Source organism: Canis aureus, chromosome 36 (genome assembly GCF_053574225.1).
Source record: "Canis aureus isolate CA01 chromosome 36, VMU_Caureus_v.1.0, whole genome shotgun sequence".
In the NCBI taxonomy this organism is placed as follows: domain Eukaryota; kingdom Metazoa; phylum Chordata; class Mammalia; order Carnivora; family Canidae; genus Canis; species Canis aureus.
Window position 1 is genome coordinate 13,344,508 of NC_135646.1, and position 18,165 is coordinate 13,362,672.

General features: G+C 36.6%; 1 protein-coding gene across 25 annotated transcripts in view; it reads right to left on the minus strand.

The window, feature by feature from the left end:
- Nucleotides 1–786: 786 nt before the first annotated feature.
- The window catches only part of MAP2 (microtubule associated protein 2), a 294,547-nt gene continuing 277,168 nt past the window's right edge, over nt 787–18,165 (minus strand). For 14 of the 25 annotated variants that reach the window (XM_077884951.1, XM_077884949.1, XM_077884965.1 and 11 more), the window contains 4 exons: nt 12,148–12,240; nt 10,064–10,145; nt 5,094–5,206; nt 787–4,680 (listed from right to left, as the gene is read on the minus strand). In XM_077884951.1, the coding sequence (XP_077741077.1) occupies nt 4,465–4,680; nt 5,094–5,206; nt 10,064–10,145; nt 12,148–12,240 (504 nt within the window). In that variant the 3' untranslated portion in view covers nt 787–4,464. The remainder of the gene's footprint in view (nt 4,681–5,093; nt 5,207–10,063; nt 10,146–12,147; nt 12,241–18,165) is intronic. The other 11 variants (XM_077884967.1, XM_077884962.1, XM_077884959.1 and 8 more) reach the window with 1 other exon arrangement.

Here is an 18,165-nt window from a genome sequence, read left to right on the forward strand (position 1 = left end):
GAGCTTTGTGAATTTGCATGTATTACAAGGTCCCAGGTAAAGCCTGAGCACAATTTGAGTAGCAAGGAGCTAAAGGACTGAATAAATATAGAAAATAGGGCACGTGGACCTACAGGATGTCTGCATTATGACCTGCATAGAACAATTCCTAAAGCCTGACCTTACTTAGAAGGGAACACTTCCTCTTCACAATTAGTTTATGTAGTTCAGATGGGGCCCCTGCTCTTTCATCTCCTACCCCAACTGCTCCTGATAGAGATGAATATGTGATCCAACCATGGGTAATCAGCAGAAGTAAGCAGGTGACCCAAGATTCAATGATTTTCAGGCCCTAGATCTTGGCTAGTGCCAGTGGGAAAGAGGCTTTCTTTGGTGGGTCGTGAAACCAGGAGCTTCCAGTGACCGACATGGAAGGGGTGCCTGACTGAGAATAAAACCAACAGAAAAAGCAGGGCTAAGATTCAGAAAAAGAAAGATTCTTAACAACATCTTTTGAATGCCTGGATCCATCCATGCCTGAGGCCTGCCTTCTTGGTTACTTGAGCCAATAAATTTGCCTTTATACCCAAGCCAATTTGCTTTCAGTTTCTGTCACTTGCAACAGATAGCATCCTGCTAAATATAGTAGTAGGTAAAGCCTGATGCACAGTGGGGAGAGAATTGTAGCCTTCTCATCATAATTTTTCCTTGGTTGGACTGAGCAATGTGTGTGTGTGTGTGTGTGTATATATATATATATATATTCCACCCCCCCCCCCGCCAGAAAGCACAATCTGAAACTGAAAGTTAGGTGACAAGCAATTTTATTTTGCAAAACAATCACTATACAGCAACAAATACATTTGCAAATTTTGATTGAAAAACATGAACTAACTACAACCAGCCATTGAAGAAATGCCTTTCTATGGTAACAGGCTCTAGAATTATCAGAAGAAAGAAACCCCCCAGAGATTTGTAGCGGCACGTTGGAACCTTGGAATCCCAGCATACAGAGTATACTTTTTGTTGATTTTTTTTCTTTTTGCTAAAGTTGAAGTCGATTTTCATGATTGACATTTTCTGAGTTTAAAAATAAGTTCTTTCCTGCAGAGGGACTTGGCCTCAACCTACACACCCAGGCTAAAAATCCTAGGTGTAAAAAAACAAACATCAGTGCTGATTTTAGCACATCAGTTTTGGAAGGAATGCCTAGAATTTGCCTTTCCAAGCCATGAATCTATTTTTTTTCTTTTTGGCTACTTAGTTTGTTTTCCTCATTTTTGTGGCATGAAAAATAGGACAAAAAGTAATTGTAGCAATGTCAGAATCAACCGCACTGAGATTATTTTTTTGATGTTATATTTTGGCTGATGATCCTATTTCCTGCTGTTTCACTTTATGAATGTGTGGAGAAGGCCAGCTATCGCCAGCAGATTCTTCTATTTAGTGAAATTCTCTCTTCAGCCTTCTTCAGCCATACCTAGTTGGTGTTACACAGGTGTCTTGCTTGTGGGTGGGATTTCAGCCTATCACCCTGCTGGAACTCAGCAGGAGAATCCAGAGAGAGTTGGTTCCTAAATGAACAGGGCCTCTGAAACTCATCATGAACTCGGATCTTTCCTGCGTCATTATAAGATACCCAATTATTGGTTGCAGGTGACCCAGAGAGAGTGAGTTCATTGGAGAAGCTGGCCTTTTAACTCTTCACAGCTCTGGATTACTTATGTATCTTTAAACAGGTTCTCAAAGGCTAAAGCCAGAGAGAAACTGGCAGTAATAGATCTAGAATTGGAACTATGAAGCTTTAATTTCTAGATCAGCGTATGGGTATCCCCACAAGAGTGGTGTTCAAAAAGCTTAATTTGTGTCGTTAATCTTGAGTGAAGGCAAGATAGGTTCCACTCCCTATCCCCATAAGAAGACATTTAACCTGTGTGTTTCTCTCTTCTTATCGGTACAAATGATCAGTTTCTTTTTGTTAACATTATAAAGAATCACATTTCCATACAGAGGAAGGGCATTTATTCATTATAATTTTGCTGTGATTTGAAATAAACATTTGTTTTAATGCCAGATCTAATATCTTAATGCTTTATATAAACTGTTTTGGGGCATGTATTTGTAAGAAATGGAATTCTAAAATGTGTAACATAATTACTTATTCTTAACATTTATAAAAATTTAAACCAGGTTGGTAAAAAATACTTATTTTGTAGGTTAAAACTGTTCTAACCAGCTGTTAACTTCTTTCTAGAGAACTTTAATCACTATCTAACACTATCAAACATGTAAGAAAATACCACAGGTCTCCACACAACTACTCTTTCTTCTCCTATTTCCTGGTGCATTTCCAGGGAAGCTGATGAATAAAATGCTTAGATTGGTCAAATCCACATCACAGCAATTCTTAGGCAGAAAACAGACACATCCATAGTCATATTCAGTTTCTAACTTTTTGACTGCTGTATAAAATAATTGATTTATAAATATTTTCAGACATGTTTGCCCATGTAAAACCTCTTAGTTGAGAATGAATGCTATGTTTTTGCTCCGAGAATTTTTTTTTTTTTTTTTGGTGGAAGTCATGTTGGTTGCAATATCCAGTGGATCATAAAATGGCACCCGTGTTTCTCTATCTTTGCATCCCTTGGCTGTCTTCTTAGATGCTATGATACTTCCTCATTGCCTCATCCATGCTCATCATTTCTGCCTACATAGTCAGGAATTGATTTGGCTCATGGGGATCAAACACCTATCAGACCATTTGCCTTTAACTGTCCAGATCCAACCTACCAGCCCTGAGCAAGAAAAAGAACAGATAAAATACTAAAAAATATCCACCCAGACTGGTAACTGATTGCTTATTCACAAGTCTAAGATGAATGATTTATAAGAAGAATTAATTAATTTGTGATTTCCCAGACTGTAGATTAAGTCAGACCAGTGCTACCTATTGAGAAGTTGTACTAAATCATACAGTGTTCCTTTACAGAGAGCAATGTTGGAATCCTGAGAGAAACTGATTTGGAGATCTGAATCTCAAATGTTTAGTAGCTATAGCTTCTCAAAATATTGTACTTGTCCTTTCTGATCAGGTGATCTTTACTTTGGGTAAGGAAGCCGAATATTTCCTATCAGATCATTTCATTAGCGGGCACTGTTTTGAAGGGTGGAACAACATGTCCCAATGGACTCCCTGCGTTAGTTTCAACTTTAGCAAATGGAAAAAAAAAAAAAAAAAAGAAAGAGAAATTTTAAGAAGTCTGTTTCTTGAATGATTACAGGAATAAACCCTAAACTATTCCATGATTCAAAATGAGATAAATCCAAAATCTTAAACCAACAATCTGTAAACCCTTTTAATGTATAACTGGACCCACCCCCACAAACTCCATATTGGTGAAAGCAAAGAAAAATAAATTTTCCTAGCATCACGGGAGAGACTTGTATCTGGCACTAAAACAGGGTTACAGCTCTGAGTTGTTACAGGAAGCAACTTCATGCTAAAACTTTTTGTTCTTTTTTAATGTATTTTTTTTTTTTAAATAGGGAAAGAACCCTGCTAACATCTACTTTCACATACCTAAAATTGCAACACCAAAGGGTGCAGGAGACACAGATACTGTGAATAAGGAAGTATAATATTCAAGTATATGAGGAAGTATCACAAATGGCCACAGAGAAATATATATATATATTTATATCTATAATACTGTATCAAACAGATGGAAAGGGAGTATGAAACTGGTAGTGTGGACACAAATCTAGCTGATCAACTGACATTCTAATCAGACACGAGTCCATCCTAATGAAAAGTGCTTCATTCCTAAGAGATGCACTTTTATACCACTTCCTCAGCCACAGCTCAAATGCTTCGTACCTATTTTTAATTAGTTAAATAATTTATTGGATTGACTTATACTCTGATATAATTATCCAGGTCCCAAATGTTAATAACTTAACTGAATCTTTTTTCCCATTTATACAAAATAACACTTTAAAAAAAAAAAACTTATTTCTTACATGCTCTTTCCTTCCTGCAATCAGACTCCTTGATTTAATTTAACCTGTAATAAGTTAAAATGGGCAGCTTTTATCTTTTCACCCAGCAACAGAATAGTGAAATGAGCAGCTTGGATTTCAACAAGGCCTTTCAGAATGTATTATGGATAGCCTTCAGGCACATGAAAGGTAAAAATGCAATTTTTTAAAATAATAATACTCCATGCAAAACAGAGCAGAGCAAAAATAATTGTCCAATTGTACTCATGTAAAGCCAGTGTCTTCCTGTTGCAAATGGAAATCAAGTCAATTTCTGCATATACTATTCATTGTTTTTTATAAAATTGTAACAATTACTACAGTTTGGGAATGAGATTATTTATTTTACGGTTTGTAAAGAATGAATATAACACCTGCTCAGAGCCCACTCCTGCCAAGAGCTCATGCCTAAATATGATTATTTCGCTGCTAAATGAGAAATATTCACAAGCCCTGCTTAGCGAGTGCAGCAGTGACATCCTCGGCCAGAGTGGCCAGCTGAGGGGATTCGAGCAGGTTGATGCTTCCAGAAGAGGAGACATTGCTGAGTCGTCGGGGGGATGCCACGCTGGATCTGCCTGGGGACTGTGTAATGATCTCAGCTCCGTGGTCCACACGGGCCTTCGCATGCTCTCTGAAGTTCAACTTTTGGCTGTCGATCTATTCAAGACAAGCATCAGGCCTTGTTAACTTACGCACCCCAATTGGCCCCTAGATCTTTCACTACATCTCAGAGCTGATGTCAACGTCACTTTTGTTCAGCTCTATCATTCTTACTTCCTATATGCCCGGGTCTTCAATCTGTGATTCGATTTCTTTTTTAAGATTTTATTTATTTATTCATGAGAGACACAGAGACAGAGGCAGAGACGCAGGCAGAGGGAGAAGCAGGCTCCATGCAGGGAGCCGGATGTGGGACTTGATCCCAGGACCCCCAGATCATGACCCCAGCCAAAGGCAGATGCTCAACCATTGAGCTGCCCAGGTGTCCCCATCTGTGACCCATTTTGATGAGTATTTCAGAAGGATTTTAAAAAAAGAAGACAGGATCAGCTCACAACCTTGTTTCTTACCTTGACATTACCACCTCCAGGTACATGGTGGGCATTGTCAAGTGAGCCAACTTTAGCTTGGGCCTTTTCTTTGAAATCCAGTTTCACGCTCTCAATTTTCACACGCCCACCACCTGTGAGAAGAGAAAGGATTTTAAATGCCTTGCTACAATGATATCTTCTACTTGTGGTGACTATGTCCCAAAAATAATTATAATAGACAGACCATCATAAAGCAACACACTTAATTTACTATCCTTTTAACCATGAATGTGAAAGGACTTTTTTAGAATTTTAGTCTATACCATTTTTTCCCATATCAACCAAGGTAATGACATCCTTCTTATACCATGATATGGCTTGACCTACATATTAATATCTTTTTTCTTCTAAGCCAAACAGAAGTTTGATTTCTAGATAAGTTTCCAATGCGCTTATTTATTTTGAAACTCATCATATCTACCTTTGCTTTTCAACTAATAAATTCTTCTTAATAATCTACCCATGTCTAACCTAAAATATCAGAGGGGCTTTTCTTATCTGTATAATAAAATTCTAAAAATAACACACTGAAAATATCCCATTTCATCCTTTCTAAAACTTGGAACATTTAATCTGTTATTCTTAAGGGAGCAAATAAAATTGAAATGAAGATCTTTATTCTTCATCATGGTAACAGGTCACTTTTCCAAAAAACAAAAACAAAAACAAAAACCTATTAAATTAGGATGGTATATATATGGGTAATATATTCATTTGTAAATTTTCAACATTAATGGCTTGACTGATGAAATTAGATTGGAAGCTAAATTGTTTATAACCAGTGAGCTTTGAGAGTTTCCCATTATCATTAGTGGATGAGGCAATAGGAAGACAACCTTAGGAAATGCTACTTTAAAAAAAGAGACAGAGAGTGAGGAGAGGGAGACATGCAGACTCTCCACTTAGTGGGGAGCCTCTTGGGGATTAATCCCAGGACCCTGAGATCATGACCTGAACCAAAATCAAAGTCAGACACTTAACCAACTGAGCCACCCAGGTGCCCCAGGAAATCCCCTTCTTGTATAGATTGCATAGGACCGATCTGACACTGACTTTGATCTAGCAATGCGGAGACAGTTTTGACCATGCTGTTTCCCTAAATGCCATTTAGTCTGAAACATGAGGATCTGCTGATAGTTAAAAGAGTGCAGAGTGGTGCCCCTATCTCTGCATGCCTTTCCCAGCTTGTAAATGCACGGAGTTCAATGCTGGTAAGTATCCATTGTCCTTTAGTCTGTCCTTGAGCACTTCTGGGGGTCTGCTGATGTCTTTGACCTGAAAAGAAGCTAATCAGATCCCTTTACCTCTCCACCTGAGATTTGCTTTCACTTTCATTAGTATTTTGGTTTTCGCTGTGCACATTTCTTTGGAAGGCCAGTGGTAAATGACATGATCACCTACTATTACTACTACATCTCTCTTACGATTTGGACTGGAAAGAAACATTGGAAAGATTTTTCAGTTTTGGACTCTTGATGCTTATTTATCTCTGTAGGTCAAAAAGAAAGGTCTGTTAAGTCTCTACAGACTTAGACCTTATGGTATTTTTCTTATATGATACCTAGACATTTATATTGACACTCAACTACCTGTCCAGGGACCCCTTGAAATAATATGGTGTTATTAGATTACATTTTGAAGATGTATCCATTCATTCTTCTCCTGAAGCTTTAGGATGTGCACAATGTTATTTACTTGTGTTTATAGGAGACATATACTTGTCCCTCCCTCAAAATATGCATTATTGCAGGAACTCTTATTCTTCCAACATTTCACCTGGTCACATGGGTCTCACGTGTTAGTTGTGATGGGATTAGAGTGATTCATAAAACACACTTATTTTGGTTAGAACCTGGAGGATGTTGAGTTTAAACTTAATGAGATCAACTTTCTTGGGATCTTTTCTTTCTTTCTTTTTTTTTTTAGCTTCTAATAAAAATGGCCTTCTAAAGCTTTCTTTTATGATTATATGTTGTGTCAATATAATCCTGTTAAAATTTTTGTTGAACTCTATTTTAAGGGAGAGAAAAAAATGTAATATTGACCCAAAATATATTCACAAAAGGAAGCTTAAGAAGTCTGTTTTTGTTGAAATCCTACTATAAATTTTTATTTAACTTTTAGAGAAGCCCATCTGAATTCACAGATCTATCCCTTTGGTTCTGAAAAATTTTGGCATTCACCAGGAGCAGTAATTGTGAAGGACTATAACTTTTACCAAGCTCCATATGTCCTAAAGTTGGGCTTCCACATGTTGAACTGTTTCCTTTATTTTCTTCTTGGATATTCCACATTCCAGAGTAACTTTGTGAAAAGCTCGCCAATGTCAAGGATCATTGTATTAACACTTCTCTGTGAAATTAGTCATCTGATTCAGTTCTTATAAAAGGCAGATCTAGATTTAGAAATAGGTGGGAGTCCATGACAATAGTCTTTTATGACGAATAAATCTTACATAGACTACTTCCTTAACTATGTAACATTTTCTTGTGTATTGAAAGTCCAGTTGATTTGGCTAATGGAATATTTGTTGTTTAAATTAAAGGATCTAATATTTTCTTTTGCATCTTGGAAAAAGATAGACAGTATGGCCAAATACTTCAGTCATATTGTTGACACAGTGGTACAGAGTCAACTAAGTGTTTGTAAGCTTGAGTTATAGACAGCAGACTTGTGAAGATATGCAGTATGTGACCATGTCCCCACTGCCTCAGGAATGACAGAGAAGCTAATTTCAGTGTAGCAGTTCCAAAATTAGTACTGAAGATTGTTGGGGAATATCTACAAAAAGACATGAGTGGTGATTGACCTAAAAGCTGGACCTGGGCACTTAGAGGCTTCTCATTCCCTACCCTGTCCTTGGAATGGGGGTTCTTGTTGTCTTTCCTGCTCCCAGAGGCTGCTTCCAGAACAGAGCCTTGTTATAATGATGTGGTGTTGAGAACACCTACACTGTATACATGACTAAACCCGGTTAAGGCCTCTTTACAAACTTTTAAGATTTGGTGGGTGGGTATGAGAATCCATCTTGCTGCTGTCCAGAGAAGGCTCATATGTAAGTTTCCTTTACTTATTAAAACTGCCACCTACCAACCTGGAGTAGCCTGCCTCTTTCTTTGGTTTCTCTCTGTCTTCTGAGTACTGGGGCCAGTTTCAGATTACAGCAGGAAAGCAAAGTTTCTACTCTTTATGAAGCAAATTTAAGAAAGGATAGAGTACACATGAGAAGATACAAACAAAAGTCAATTCTTGAAATGATATTCAGGTTTTCTAGTATTAGATGCAAAACCATAAAGTTTCTACTCTTTATGAAGCAAATTTAAGAAAGGATAGAATACACATGAGAAGATACATACACCAGGGAAACTCCTAAGAGGTCTGTGAACCAATAGAGATTCCATCTACGCATTCTCTAACTCCTTGACTTGCTTTATGAACATCTTTGTCAAAGTGAAGCCTGACTTCTAGAAATGTTTCCAATGCATTTGTCCATTTTGAAACTTATCCTGTTTATTTTTCAACTCATAAATTCTCTTTAATAATCTTTCCTTGGTCAGAAATCTTTTTGGGTTCAATCGTTCTTATACTTTGTTCTGGATAACATTTGAGACAATGATTAATGGGAATAACCTATTACCTCATTTAATTAAGATATCAAGCATACCAATGGCTTCCTCTTGTCCTTTTATAATTCAGTGGTTATTCTCAAGAAAATTACAAATTTGACAGTTGTCCATTGTTTACATATGCATGGAGGTAGAATTTAGCAAAAATATAATAATGATACTTAGAAAAAAATGACTCATAATGTTAGATTTACACTTTAAAGAGAAAAAAAATCCCAACAAATAAGAATGTAAATTGTACTTTAGAGTACTAGTCCTATACAATACTCTAGAAAAACAAGAGGCCAATGGTTAAATAAGTTGAGATAAGCATTGCATCAAGTGATGTTCAATTAAGCTCTGCATTCTGCTGAGAATTCATAATGCTTATTGACCTATAATAGGATTTGAGAAATTTAGCAGATAAATACATTTCATGAGCTTTGCCTAAGCATAATTTTTATTTCACATATGTAGACAAAATACTTCCAGGAAATCTTTGGAAATGCTGCTTTCAATCCATGTAATTATATCTGAATACATGACCCAAGATATTTTATAGACCATATATTTCAAAGGAGTTCTAATAAGCATGTTGAGTACATGCATCTTATTTTTTTAGCCTTTTTTTAAATAATAAATTTATTTTTTATTGGTGTTCAATTTACCAACATACAGAATAACACCCCGTGCTCATCCCGTCAAGTGCCCCCCTCAGTGCCCATCACCCATTCACCCTCATCCCCCACCCTCCTCCCCTTCCATCACCCCTAGTTCATTTCCCAGAGTTAGGAGTCTTTATGTTCTGTCTCCCTTTCTGATATTTCCCACACATTTCTTCTCCCTTCCCTTATATTCCCTTTCACTATTGTTTATATTCCCCAAATGAATGAGAACATACAATGTTTGTCCTTCTCCGATTGACTTACTTCACTCAGCATAATACCCTCTAGTTCCATCCACGTTGAAGCAAATGGTGGGTATTTGTCGTTTCTAATGGCTGAGGAATATTCCATTGTATACATAAACCACATCTTCTTTATCCACTCATCTTTCGATGGACACCGAGGCTCCTTCCACAGTTTGGCTATTGTGAGTACATGCATCTTATATGCCTTTTAATTTTGAACCTGTCCTATGATATGTGGCCTCTTTGTGATAATTGACTTTACTTGTCCAAATGAAGATGGCTTAAAGTTTCTAACTTAAGTTTCTGTTAATAAAAGCATGGGTTTTCAGTATTTCAAGACATGTTTCCAACTAGATATCTCACAACAAATATTTTGCTTGTCGATGTCTTGAGCAATTTAATATTTCCCAAATTACTAAGAAATATTTATTTACCTGGCCTGTGGCGGATATTCTTCAGAGAGCCACATTTTGATGTCACGTGGCTTAAGTCTATCTTCTTGGTAACAATCTGTACCTGTATGAACCACAGAAAATACACTTAAAATAGTTGAGACATGGATAAGTCCCCAAGCTCATACATAAAATCCAGAAACATATCCAAACTCACAACACACAACAACACAGAAACCCAAACTGAAGTATATATACACACATAGGAACATACACCCTCCCAGTGTCCTCCCACATTTGGTTGGAGAGAAGGACCAAACTGAAAGAAAATCCTAGAATAGAAGATTTTATTAGTAGAAAACAGATCATGCCACAAGAGGATAGAAACACCTGGATTAATAAGGCAAGCTTCCACTCAGAGAAAGAAGCCACACTATGTTAAAACCTTTCCATAAGCAAAGAGCCAAGTGAAGAGATGAATTATTCTTTAAAAAATGATTTTTAGATAAAAGTGACCAATACTGCTCATAGATTCAAGAAGACCAACATTGCTTTAAGATATAATAAGAAGAAAGCTCAAAGCTTTTCTAAAATATTATTGTCATGTCTTGGCTAAATGGAATTTTCTTATACACCAAATTATAAAATGGTGGCAGCATTCTTTTTCTTGTGTTTTATTGAAGTTATTTCCTCTTGCAATGTTAGAAATAGTGCTTTTCCAATTGTGGTCCATTGTCCATTTGCATCGGAAGTACAAAGGTATTATTAGTGAATTGCACATTGTGGAAATGGGCCACAGAATCTGCATATTTGAAAAAGTGATTCTTTTCTAGAGGAAAATTTAAGAATATGGTTTTGGAGGTTGGAAGCTCCCTTACTTACTTTTAAGATTTTTAGTTACCTCAGTTTATCCTTTGTCATATAGCTGTTTTGGCCAGCAGGGCCTGCAGTAGAGAATAGGGGTCACTCTTGACACCCTACAGGTATTTCCCAGGACTGAGACTGCTTCTGGGAGAGTACCACACAGTTTGCACTAACAGTCAGGACACAGGGAGGAGGGCAACCATGTCAACATAAATACTGATCCTGAGGCTTAGCCTAGCTGCCTTAAAGGAGCCTGGCAAACCTTGCTATGGACTTCCTATGACAATGACACTTTCATGCCCAGCAGAACAACTTTGGGCAACAGGTGACAGCTCCTGGTAGAAGGCACTTGCTGGTCTCTCCCCTTTCACTGCTTGACTCCATCTCTGCCCAGTTGAGGAATGAGGAGCCAAGAGTTATTAAACAGGTAAGAATTCTGGACTTGACACTCTATAAATTACTTGAGTCACAAATGGCCAGAATCTGAAGTTTAGGTGACAGAATCCATAGAGAGTCAGCCTGGGTCACCTTTTTTTTTTTTTTTCCTAAATAATTTTGTGACGAACCATGCTTACTTTACCTTGAGTTTGCCTGCTTCAGCTCTGCCACAACTATATTTGAGAAATATGGATTCATCTTTTCCTTCTTCTCAAAGGATATTATTTCCACTCAATTCAAGACACAGGAAAAAAAATCCATCAAGACAGTTTATCCTGGGACTTGAATCCTTTCACTTTGAATGACAGATGAACTGTGCTTCAGTAGTTTTGCATTATTCCAAACATTGTTCCTAATTCTCATGAATAGTGATGCACAGAAGATTGACATTACACACTGTGAGTACTTTCAAGTATATCAGTCTTTCCCTCAAGAGTAATTTAAGTGGAGCTATAAAAGTGTGTGCCGGGCTGGCATTTGCAGGGGAGTAGAAACAGCACGAGGAGGTACCTGGAAGCCAGAGGCCAGCAATAGAATTGGCCAGAAAGGTGGGTTTCCCATTCCCCTGAAAAACATGGTGCAGCCCATTAACATTTTACTCCTCAACTGAAAGCAAGCCACTTGCGGATAATCTTACAGGGAAGGATGGGAAGCCCACCAGCAAAACTGCAAGTGTGACAAGCTCCCAGACCCGGGCACACATGGAGCAGCAACAAGAAGGCGGATGTGTGTCTTGGGAGAGAGGCAGGAAAAGAGACAGTGTGCTGGCTGTGCAGATGGCTCCACACAATCAGGATAGTTATCTAATAGAAGCTTCTACTTACATTTCCGCCCCCAGCAGAATGTTTGATGTTATCCTTGGAACCACATCTGGACTGAACTTTGCTAAAATCGATCTTCTTGTTTAAAATCCTAACCTAAAAGGAATTGGAGGTAACTTCACTATGCATTTTTCTTTCAATATGCTGGGCATGGGGGAGCCAGAATGGGTTGCTGCCAAGGAGGCTCCAAACTTCCTCCCACTGATGTAATCATGTAAGAGAAAAAAAACTAACCCTGGAACTGGAGAACAGATCTATTATTTAAATATGAGCCCCTACTTCCCTGAATCCTCAAGGGCCAAATGTTCAAGGACTTTAGATATCCAAGTTGTTGGCAGGTGTAACCTGGAAACAATTAGAAGAACAGAAAAATAAAACTTGGATCATCTGTGACTGGGAGGCTTCCAATATTGTGGGCCACACTGGGACTCAGTTGCCACTCTATGAAAGGTCTCATTGTATACTTCAGTGTAGTTCTCACCCTATCCCCCTTTAAATCCTATGTTGTCAGCCATCACAATTATAAATTATCTGGTACACTTGATTGTATTACTGGTCCACGTAGCACGACTTGTCAGGCTAATGCCACAGATGACGGTTCTTATTCATCCCAGTGCAAGAACTCTTGCTTTCCCAAGAGGGTCAACATGGAGGCTCAGGGCCTCCTCTGCCGAAAGGGTTTCACTAATGTCTTGCACATTTGGCTCAGTAGTCTTCTGAAAGTCCTGTCTCTGACAGCTGCTCATAAACAGCCATAAGTCTTGGATGGTCGGTGCAAAAGCACTCTTTCTATTATTTTAGAGAGGAGCAAACCAAGGACCGTTGTTTGTTCCCTAATAGCAGGTCATGTAGAAGCAGTCCAGGCCTTGCCTAGGTCCAAAAGATTTGAGGTTAGGTGTTCTATTCCTATTTTCAGAAGTTTGATAGTCATCTTGAAGACAATAGCAAATCTAAAGCTGGACAGATATTACTCTGGCGTAATGTAATGTGCAAAGTAATAGCTCTTGTGACTTCTTCCATGTGTCTTAAATTTTGAATGTTTTGGAGGGCACATGAGCAATGTAAGCATGGAAAGAAAGGTTCACTTTTGTTGTTTGTTTGATTTTACTTTGGGTACTTCTACTCCTCGCCACGTATCCCCTCAATAGCTAAAGAGGAATTACATTTTCAACACTTTAGGGGAAAGTTTGTCCTCTTATTAAAAAAAAAAAAAAAAAGCTAAATAAGCATATCCTAGATATACAGCCCTTTCAAAGAATGGTATCACATCTCTTATTATTTGCAAAAAAGAGTAAAAAATTCAAGATGACATTGAATCCTTAATATTTTTAACTAGACAAAGCTTAAATTGCAGTGCCTGCCTGGCACTGATAAGAGAGCTTGTCCCTTACAGGGGAAGATCATTGACAGCTCTCATTGGCAGCCCAAGGGAAGGGACTCTTGTCAAAATCTGAAGTCAGGAAACATGATGATTGGGTCATTCTGTAGAGCATGATAAAAATTCCAATTTAAAAAGAAGGGGGGAATATCACACAGAGTCTGTATCTAACAAATATAGTGGCATGCTAAGAATTTCACATAAAACATAGATGTGAATAACTTTAAGTCAACAAGGGCCATTGCATTTCAAGCCTCATAGATAAATTATTTTTAGAAAGCAAATCACTTTATTTTTTCAAATAATAATATTTTTATACCCTCTATAAGTCTCTATTTTGGCAATGAAATAGAATTTATCTAAGCCATTTTTCTAATCCTTGGGGATATATCATATTTCATTTGCAAATTTTAATTTAGAGATCATTAGAGTACCAATCAAGTGAGTCATTACCAAGTGATCAAAAGCTAAATGTTAGATCTGATTCACTTGTTGCAAAAATGGAAATTCCAAATTCAGTTGCATGAATCTGTTTGACTCTAACATTTAATCAACTGGCAATTTTTATGATTTCTAAAACAAATGATGCAGACCCCAAGGGGGCATATTGCCAGTATTACTTAGAGACAGTTTAAATTGTAAAATCTTAAAACTTAAAGGTTGACTTCTGATTTTCCCCAGATTTTCTAGAGAATCACAGATTTTCTAGTAAAACACTTAGCTGGCCTTTTTTGATGGGAGACTTTCCCAACATATGTCAGGTAGGGTATGACATTCACCATTTTCTTGATGGTTAAGAGACAGAAATGAAATCACTTTGGGCACGGGATGCTGGATTCTCAGTAAGATTTATGCCTGACAACTTGCACCTGAGCACCCCCTCGTCCGTGTGATGCAAATTTATGCTTTAGCAAAATTACAAAAACTTCATGTTAAAGATCTCTGGGATCATTTACTAATAATTAATATCTTAGAGAGTTAATTCTACAAATACCAGGAGTCCTCAGACACCTTCTATAAAATAGAAAAGTAGATGGCTGCTGTTAAGGATAATACTTTATTCCAGACTAGTTTTTTTTTTTTTTTTTTTTTTAAGTCAGAGAGTCAAGATTTAATTCTTTGTGCTCTATGGATAGGTCTAAATACAAATGACTTTTTTGGGGAGGAATTTACATTGAGCCTTTATTTATTTATATGTCAAAGGAAAATCATTTTTAACCATCTTAGAGTTGGTCTAGAAAAATTTAACCAACTTCCATTTGATGAACTAATTTTCTATATTCATTATATAGAGAAAAAATATTTGAATAGTTGTTATCCAAGGTTAACCCTAATCCACATTTTATCCTTGTTAATTGCTTTTGATCAAAATTTTTGGTTGCACTATTAATGCAAAATGGGGTGATTTGAGAGTGTGACAATCTTTCCTTCTGTATACTTCACAGTGAAAGGGAAAATGTATTATTCCAATCAAGTGAATCATCTTTCTAAAGCTCTGTCTTGTTCAAAATTCTCCCAAAGTCTCTATTTCCTATTAAAATGCATCAAAACTTCTTAGCTAGGCAACCAGGATTCTCAGAAATTCTGACTTTTGAGCCTTCTCAAAACTTCACATTTTGGCCAGACATTACATTCCATATGTTAAGGACTTATTTACAGTTTCAAGCTTGTTCCCATGTTTTCCTTATGTTATTATCTCTTGCTAGAATGCCCTCATTCCAAGTTGAGTCTGGGACTCATCATTCTTCAAGGATCAGCTCAATCAGTCCCTCCTATCGGAGACTCTCATGGACAAAGGTTGGTGACTTGCTTGTATTCACAGTTGGCTTTTCATTCACATAAAAGTCATATAAGCATAAAGAGTTAAAAAGAATAGGCTAATGTAATTGAATAAAATGTCAGAATTATTTTATTTTACTTTTCACTAATTGTATCTTCCTCCACCATGCAAGGGAAGCACAGTATAGTGACTTTCTGGATATTCCTGGTATAGCTCTTGTTAGTTTTATAATGACAGTTCAAATGAAATGATATGCCAGTGTATTCTCTCTGCATATAGGTTTAAATGCACCTTTAGAGAAATACATCTCTTTTTTCTCCAAATGAGGTTACTCTAGGAAAGGACAGGAAGGCAAATTGTAGGATATGTCTATAGGAAAGAACAAATCTCTCTTACTAGAGATTAGTTGGAAATTTGAAACATGTAAAATGAAAGAAAATGTAACCCTAATTTATAGCATTTAGTAAAATAATTTATAAACCAGAGGCATCAATCATAGTGCCAACTTGCATTTCTTAAGCAATGGGATTTTGATTTTTTTTTTTTATTTGACATACTCGATGCTGCTTTCTTTATCAAGAGACCCATGTGTCAGCTCAAGATAGCAAGATATGGAGAGTAACTGGGAGTCTAGAAGTTTGTATTCTGTTCTTGGCTCTCCTGCAAGATTGTGCTACGCTCTACAGGCATCCTCTAGGTATGAACCTCAATTGCTCTATCATTTCTTTCTTCCTTCATCCAATGTTGTCTTAGAAAGAATGCTTTCTTTTTCTTTTGAAAGGGTAGTGGTGAGTGACCCTTCAACCTTACCAGGGATTAAGCTTTTCCTTTGGCTTTACCTCATTTCTCAGAGTGTTTAAAATGAAGCCTTTCCTGTCCTTGGATTACAAAAACACTTCTCTCTCTCTCTCCCCCAAAAGTATTTCCCATTCCATAGCATTCAATTTTAACAAAAGCTATTTACCTCACCTATATAGAGTCCTAAAGTATCATATATTAAAAAAATATGACCACATGAGATATTTCTGAAGAATGAAAATTTTTTGGAATAGATTATGTTTTTCAAAGATTCATCTGTTAACAACCCTGTGCTCAGATTACAATGCATACAAATTTCATAATCTATTCCAAATTTTAAATAGCTCTGCCTATACTGACCAATAACATCTTCCAAACTCAATGGATCAGATACAGGCAATAAACATACTGGAATACACATTTAAATAGAAAAACAGTTCATGTCAAATGTACATTTCCATGGAGCTGTAAAGGAAAAGGATAAATTAGGGGGCCCATTAAGGTGTCAGACCAATTTTTCTATGCAGGCTGTGTCACACAGCACAGAAAACAGAACCACATTAAAAACCTTGAGGTTGAATAAATCATGCTGAAAAATTTGTAAAGAACTGTTTGGTGGAACAGACATTGAGTTATGCATTGGCCACATTGTGAAACATTGGTATTACATTTTTTCTTCAGCTTAAATTTTAAAGAAATTTTAAGGAATAGAGGACCAAGTGTAAAGGCAGTAACTTTTAAAGAGTTTGTTGAAAACAACCTGAGATTTAAGGCTGTTCCCATGTTCTTGCTTGGCTTGTAAATGGACAGCAAACAAACAAAAAGGAACTTTATAGGTCTTAACTTTGTAAGCCCAAAGTAGTAATTCTTTTTCAAAGTTTTTTTAAAAAATAATTAATGTTAATGAAGCTTAACCCCCAAATTTTACATTACTTTACAAAATATACTTGAATTATAGTTATAAATATTCTATTGCATAAAGACAGGATCTGTGATACCAAAGAAATTTCATTTTGAGAAAATATTTACTTTCTCTCTCTCTGTCCCTCATACAAACACACACACACACACAACCTTGTCACGATAATATAATGCATTTCAGTGAACAGTTTTCCTTCATGCTGGGTTGACAGTATTTTAAAGCTCATGGGGTATTTTATAACTTCTCATTTAGCACTTATTTGTAGCCCAATGAGATGGAAATAAATGGCTTGTAAAGAACTTAAAAATTACATAAGGGTAAGGCACTAGGGGAAGATGAGAAATGAAAAAAAAAGAAGCCACTTCTTTTCTGCCTAGATGATAGAGACCTTGCCTTGTTGTCTCATTCCCTTTTTCTCATATAGTACTCAGCAGGGGCTTAGTAAATGTTTGACAAAATGATACTCATGTGAATGAGAAATAAATCTAAGTAAGTTTCAATTCTTTTTTCATTTAAAGTTTTATAAATTTACTTATATGTTACTAGCATTCAGTAGGCCCTTCACAAAGGTGGCCATCATAATTTCATATAACGTGAGAAAAAAAAACCTGTTTCAGTATAATTTATTACTTGCCTCCAGCATTAACTCTATTTTCTCCTTGAATATAAAAATGAAAGCAACTTATTCAAATTAGATGCTAAAGGCCTAAAAAAGCCTCAAGATAATGCCTGAAACTTTATAAGAAAATATAAAAAAGATTCCTCTCTACATTTCACTCATTTCATTCTCTCCTTCCTCTCTCTAGTGTCCCTTCTTCCCCAGTTACATTCCTCTTACTTCAGAAGCATTGATTTTTTTACTTAAGTTCAGCTGGTCCTTTGTGGTACAAATACTTATGGAATCTATTAGAATAACTAAATTAATATTTTTAATGAGCTGTAATGCGAAATACTACCATACTCTAAGTAGAACCATGCATTTGAGAGTTTAAAGTGACTTCACAGTCTGCTTATGTGAGGTATTGCTACATTATGATGGTGCTAATACATTAAATGAGATGGTGCTACAAAAAGAAGTATATTTTGTCTATTCTTATAAAAATAAGAAACCTGAGGACCAGAGAGGTCAGTATCTAAGGTCAC